We start from the raw sequence: 6581 nt of genomic DNA, 5'->3' as shown, positions 1-6581 counted from the left end.
CTCAGTAAACACCTGTTGTAACCAGCTCCTGCAGTCCGTGTCTCAATTACACACGGACATAATACCCGCAGTATGTTGGCTTTTGTATTCCTGAAATACTGACAAGGAAGGGTGCAGGGATAGTGACAGAAGCCCCAGGGGAGGACTGGTGGGCACTGCAGGGACTGGAGTGCTTCATCATCCCCAGAAACCACATTTTAATTTAATTGTTGAGTTTCATTTGATGTATTTTTTGTTAAGTTACGATTTTTTGGGTTGTTTCTTGATTGCACCAAAAAGAGCAGCCCCAAGGGAGGAACTGCTCCCTCATCATTGTGAGCAGCTCGGCGGAACGTTTGCCCGGGCGCCGGGGAAGGGAGCAGACGGTGACACTCGGGGTGGGGGAAGGGTTTGAACAGCACGCCGCCGGATTTAAAAAAAGAAAGCAACCAAAAAAAGAGAAAAGCCTTTCAGAGTTGGAGCATGAGCGAGTCGGACATCGAGCCGCTGGTGCGCGGCGGTTACCGCTGCTCGCTGTGCGATGTCCGGATCCCGAACAGTAAGTGGCGGCAGGAGCCGGGCCTGAAACTTTCAACAGGGCCGGCGGAGCCTAGGCCTCAGGAAAATAACTCCTTTCTTTAAATGTTCCCACACGGCGCAACTCAAAGACTTACATTTATACAGCGCCTTTCATGACCACCGGACGTCTCAAAGCGCTTTACAGCCAATGAAGTACTTTGTTAAAGTGTAGTCACTGTTGTAAAGTGGGAAACGCTGTAGCCAATTTGCGCACAGCAAGCTCCCACGAACAGCAATGTGATAATGACTGGATAATCTGTTTTTGTTATGTTGGTTGAGGGATAAATATTGGCCAGGGTAACCGGGGAGAACTCCCCCCTGCTCTTCTTCGAAATAGTGGCCACGAGATCCTTCAAGTCCACCCAAGAGGGAGCAGACGGGGCCTCGGCTTAACGTCTCATTCGAAAGGCAGCACCTCCGACAGTACAGCACTCCCTCAGCGCCGTACTGGAGTGTCCGTTTAGATTTTTGTGTTCAAGTCTCTGGAGTGGGATTTGAGGTGAGAGTGCTACCAAGCGAGCCACTGGCTGACACACAGGCAAATCACTGTTAGTGGGAACTAAGTTGGAGCCAGTTATTGCTGCGCTGCCGCCGGCCCGGGTTTACGGTGCTGTTGGGAACGGGTCAGGCTGAACTCTTCACACTGATGTGAAGCTGTTTGAGTGGCAGTGTAAATGCAGCCCGAGCCTGGCCCCTGTAGGAGGTCATTCCACTGGGCTTGGCTTGGCATCAGTTTGGACCGTGCCACCTCATCTATACTTTGGTTCAGCATTGATGGTGAAGGGGTTTGGGTTTTCACACCAACGTTAAATGTGTGTGTGTGTGAAGGGAGCGAGAAAGTACCAGCCGCCTCTAGGAGGCAGTGTTTCTGCTTCACACGTGCAGATCCGCACGATGCCAGTTTTATTTTGTGGAAAGGTTACAGGTGGTCCATTGGATTACTTGGGAATTGAGGGTACAAACTTACACGCAGTCTGTTCTCACATTAAATGTGCACAGCTCCTTTTGTCGCTCGGCAAAATGTAACGGGTACCAAAAAAGTTGGGACTCTCAACTATACCGAGCTCCCGGTGGCCTGTCACTTTAATTCACCGCCCCATTCCCACTCGGACCTCACCGTCCTCGGCCACTTTCATTGTTCCACGGAAGCTCAGCGTAAGCTCGAGGAACAGCACCTCGTCTTTCGATTAGGCACTGTACAACCCTCTGGACTCAACATAGAGTTCAACAATTTCAGATCGTAACCTCGGCCCCTATTATTTAATCCACACTTTCGTCTGGGCTTTTTTCCTTCCCTCCCACACGGCAGCTGTCCTTCATTCTGCCAGGGCCATTCACACTTCATCTGGAGCCATCCTTTGTTCCTTGAATATCTCTCAATGTCTCTTAATCTCTCCTGCTTTCTATCCTATCACTGACCTTCCCTGTTGTTCTTTCATCCCCTCCCCCTTTCCCAGCCCCCACTTGCTTTAAAATCTATCCCTTTTCCTGCTTTCCTTCCAGTTCTGACGAAGGGTCTTCGACCTGAAGCGTTAACTCTGTTTCTCTCTCCACAGATGCTGCCCTGGTCTGCTGCGTTTTCCCAGCATTTTCTGTTATTTCGGATTTCCAGCATCCGCAGTATTTTGCTATCATTATACTCTGCAGGTACTGGTTTGAAACCTGGAGTATAACATCTGTGAAGTATCTTGCCTTAAAAAAAAAAAAAAAAAAATCCACAGTGGATTTGTGGTCTCTTATCCTTACCATTTCCATGATGGCAACTCTGATATGTTGCATTGCCAGACCTGTGCACAGAACCTGTTACTCCAAAAACATCTATTAGAGTTATTACAGTAAAAGAACTCAGTCCTTTTGTAGTTAATCATTTCTTTTAGGGAAACTTCAAACAGAAAAAAACTGATGTGTAATAGTTGCTATGAGATCTTATGGACAGAAGCTTAAAGAGACACTTAACTGAAGTGATATAAAGGTTTAAAAATAGTTGTACATATTCAAATAACTGCTAATGACTTTTCATGTACTTGTTAGGAGAATGAAAAACTTGAAATTCAATTAAAATGGAGGATATATTAAATACACATACCCACTCACCATTTAGATGTATGACTTGTTTCAGTAGGAATAGATTGAGGAGAATGAGTCAAGGGTACTGTTCTGGGCAGTAATGGTAAATCAGTACTCCTTGCACTGAGGAGGAGCTGAACCTAATTGGTCCAATTTCTCTACGGCTTCCAGCTGTGAACTAGAAAAAATATTTAAATTACATAAATCAAATTTATAGTTGTTGAAACAAAGTCTAAAAATTCTTTTAAAAGGAAATTAGTTGCTTGAAAAAGAATATTATTAAAGGGTATGGGTGCACACACGAGAGTGGGATTTGACTAGGTGTCTCATGGAATCACACAGCACAGAAGGAGGCCATACAGCCAATCGTACCTGTGGGAGCTTGCTGTGTGCAGTTGGCTGCCGCGTTTCCTAAATTACAACAGTGACTACATTTCAGAAGCACTTCATTGTCTATAAAGCACGTTGGGACATCCTGAGGTTGTGAAAGGTGTTAAATAAATGGTCTGTCTGGCTTTCTTTCTCAAATGCCTTTTTAAAGTCCATATACACACATCAACCGCCCTACCCTCATCAACCATCTCTGGTACTTCATCAAAGAACTTGATCAAGTTTGACAGCTATGATTTGCCTTTAACAAATCTGTGCTGGCTGTCATTTATTAACCCATGTTTTTCCAAGCAAGAATTAATTGTGTTCGGGATTATTGTCTCTAGAAGTTTCTCCACCACCGGCGTTCGGCTGACTGGCCTGCAATCAGAGTTTCTCCCTTTTGAACAGGGATGTAACATTTACAATCCTCCAGTCCTCTGGCATAACTCCCATATCCAAGTAGGATTAAAAGATTGTGGCCAAAGCCTCTACACGGACCAGTTGACTTTTCTACTTTGAGCAATGCCAAACTTTTAAGTACAGTAAACTCTTGTTTAAACGGCACTTTATCATCCGGAATACTTTAATAACCGGCAAAATAGATATACAGGAAACTTTGGTTTATCCGGAGGTTAACTGTCCGGAATGCTCGATCCACCGGCAAAATTCAGGAGTTGGTTCAGTAAGTTTTTTTTCTTTTCGTTGCTTTTTTTCACCAGTCAGGCTCTGCAAGGTCTAGCTAAAGCTGTTGCTTAGCTACAGAGACGCTTGCAAGCTACGGCCGACTGTTTAGAAGCTGTGCAACAGGGTTTGTTGCTAGATACGGAGCTCAAGCTCCGTATGTTTTAACATTACCGCTGGTTTGTCCGGCAGTTTTGATGGGATGGCAACAGCTCGGTCCCGTCGGTGTCAGATATCACAAAGTTTCCTGTATCTCAATACAAAACAACCCCTCAATAACCGGTAATCTTGCCGAATCCATCCAGCACTCGTTTTGCTGAGTCCGAGTCTCCCGCGGTGGCCGAGTTAGTCAGTGGTGACGGTGAGTGGAAAAGCAGCACCGTGGTAGGTATACCCCTCTGTTATCCAGAATTTTGCCATCAATCGGCACCATCCTGGTCCCATAGATGCCGGATAAGAAAGAGTTTACTGTACCGCTTTATTTATTTTTATCCTATCCAATTTATCTACTACCTCCTCCTTTACTGTGACATTGGCAGCATCCTCTTTAGTGAAGACAGATGTAAAGTACTCATTTACTACCTCAACCGTGCCCTCTGCCTCCACAAGAAGGTCTCTTCGGTCCTTAATCGGCCTCACCCTTCCTTTTGCTATCACTTTACTATTTATAAGTTTATAAAAGACTTTAGTGTTCCATTTTATGTTACCCAATCATCTTTTCTCATACACTCTCCCCCTCTTATTTCCTTTTTGAGTTCTCCTCTGAACTTTCTGTATTCTGCTTGATTCTCGACTGTATTATGAATCTGACATTTACCATAAGCCTCCTTATATGATTCATTTTAATCTCTATATCTTGAATTAGCCAGGGAGCTCTAGCTTTGGATGCCCTTCCTTTCGTCCTCATAGCAATGTGTCTAGTCTGTACCCAAACTATCTCCTCTTTGAAGACCTCCAATTGCTCATTTAATGTTTTGACCCGACAATCTTTGTTTCCAATCCACTTGGCCAGATCCCTCTTCAGCTCACTGAAATGAGCCCTCTTCCAGCAGAGTATCTTCACCTTTGATTGTTCATTGTCCCTTTCCATAACTCATATAATCAATGGGCCAAATTGCCTGTTTCTGTGCAGTAACATTCTACAGATTCCCCTGTTCTGCTCTGGGGTGATTGCTAGTGTCTGAATTGCAGAACCCCGATGCTTTGTTACAAAATGCCTTTAAATCAAAAAGTAACTGTACACAAAGATAGATTTGTCTAAATTTGTTTTAAGAATACTCTGGCAAAGCAGGGTAAAGGCGGTTGGTCTCTTTTTATAGTTCATGCACTTTTTATGTTTTTAGGTCCCACCTTAAATGATCACCTTAAAGGAAAGAAACATCAAAAACTTCTGTGTGTGAGAAGTACCAGGAAATCCCAGCAAGAGAAGAGTGTGTTTGTGAGTGGTTTCCCCAAAGGCACATCCAATCTGGAGATCACTGATTACTTTCAGAACTTTGGCACAGTTGCAAGTGTGATAATGGACAAAGACAAAGTAAGGCCAGTGCCAGATGAGTTCATTACGATCCTAAACTAGATCTGATATCGGTGGAGCAGATTAAAAATTGAGGGAAAATAGTGCGATGGAATCTTTAAAGTAAATTGGAAAGTGCCAATTCCAGTTTTCCGCCACTAGAGTGAGCTCTAATTACACAATTTTATTGAGGGTGTCTAAAAGTAAACGTGTCTATAAATTACGTTGAAACGCTCAATGCCTTATAGCTGCAAATAAAAAAAACAAATTGATGGCTTGGCTATTGATTGCCGCTGTAAGCATCATAAATTTAGAGAAGTCGGATAAACAAAAATACAAAAAGAAAATACTGCAGTTGCTTCACACTGGAGAGTTTCTCCAGCATTTTCTGTTTTTATTTCAGATAAACAAAACTCAGCTTCAGGCTCTCTGCTGTGTCAGCTGGTTAAGGTACTGGGTAGGGTGACCAAATCTGGTTGGAGGCATTTTTTTGGTGGGGGGGGGGGGGTAATCACATGACATTCTGGCCACATGGCCTGTGATCACGTGACATTTGCAATTGTTGTTGCATTTACCTTATAAAGGTTGGCTTCCTGTAGTTGAGCATTTTTGCTTGTGGTTTTATGGTAGCAGCTGCAGTGAGAGAAATTCTGAGAACGAGGGTGCTGCCCCCGAGCAGGCGAAGGGGAGGGATTCGCAGAGGGGTAACCAGAGGTTGGAGGAACTTTGGTTCCACCAGTAACTAATATTAACTCGCCACAATTAAGGCAGCACGGTGGCATAGTGGTTAGCACTGTTGCCTCACAGCGCCAGAGACCCGGGTTCGAATCTGGCCTCGGGTGACTGTCTGTGTGGAGTTTGCACATTCTCCCCGTGTTTGCGTGGGTTTCCTCCGGGTGCTCCGGTTTCCTCCCACAGTCCAAAGATGTGCGGGCTAGGTTGATTGGCTATGATAAATTGACCCTTAGTGTTAGGGGGATTAAATACGTGGGGTTACGGGGATCGGGTGGGATATGTGTCGGTGCAGGCTCGATGGGCCGAAATGGCCTCTATCTGCACTGTGGGGTTTCTGTGATTTCTGTGAATTGTGCTGATAACTAATAATAATACTAGTAACACTCAGATTTGCCTCATAACCAATAATAATACAATAACTCACGGATAGTCTATATGTAACTGGTAGTAATAGGTGTAACGCTTCAATATCCGACATGTAATTAGTAGTAATCCTATAACCTGCTGATACTCACCCTGAAACCACTGCTAGAATCCCCCTGCACTGCTCAAGGTGTGGTCCAGCTCCTCAGTCGATGCCATTTTTAATCTTTCTCCCTATCTCTGGTTTGGACTGTGTGTGAAGGTGACAACTCTGAACTGGGAGCCTCAGTCA

At 44.5% G+C, this 6581-nt stretch overlaps 1 protein-coding gene across 2 annotated transcripts in view; it reads left to right on the top strand.

Annotated features, from left to right (window-relative positions):
- Positions 1-327: 327 nt before the first annotated feature.
- Positions 328-6581, top strand: part of tut1 (terminal uridylyl transferase 1, U6 snRNA-specific) — a 39344-nt gene continuing 33090 nt past the window's right edge. The window contains exons 1-2 of one of the 2 annotated variants that reach the window (XM_085966325.1): positions 328-538; positions 5022-5116. In XM_085966325.1, coding sequence (XP_085822451.1) covers positions 463-538; positions 5022-5116 — 171 coding nt within the window. In that variant the 5' untranslated portion in view covers positions 328-462. Of the gene's footprint in view, positions 539-5021; positions 5213-6581 lie in introns of both variants that reach the window. The other variant, XM_085966324.1, reaches the window with a different exon arrangement.

The sequence above is a fragment of the Somniosus microcephalus genome, chromosome 24 (genome assembly GCF_052327205.1).
Source record: "Somniosus microcephalus isolate GS21.2 chromosome 24, FLI_Smic_1.0, whole genome shotgun sequence".
NCBI lineage: Eukaryota > Metazoa > Chordata > Chondrichthyes > Squaliformes > Somniosidae > Somniosus > Somniosus microcephalus.
This window is presented reverse-complemented; position numbering and strand designations above follow the sequence as displayed.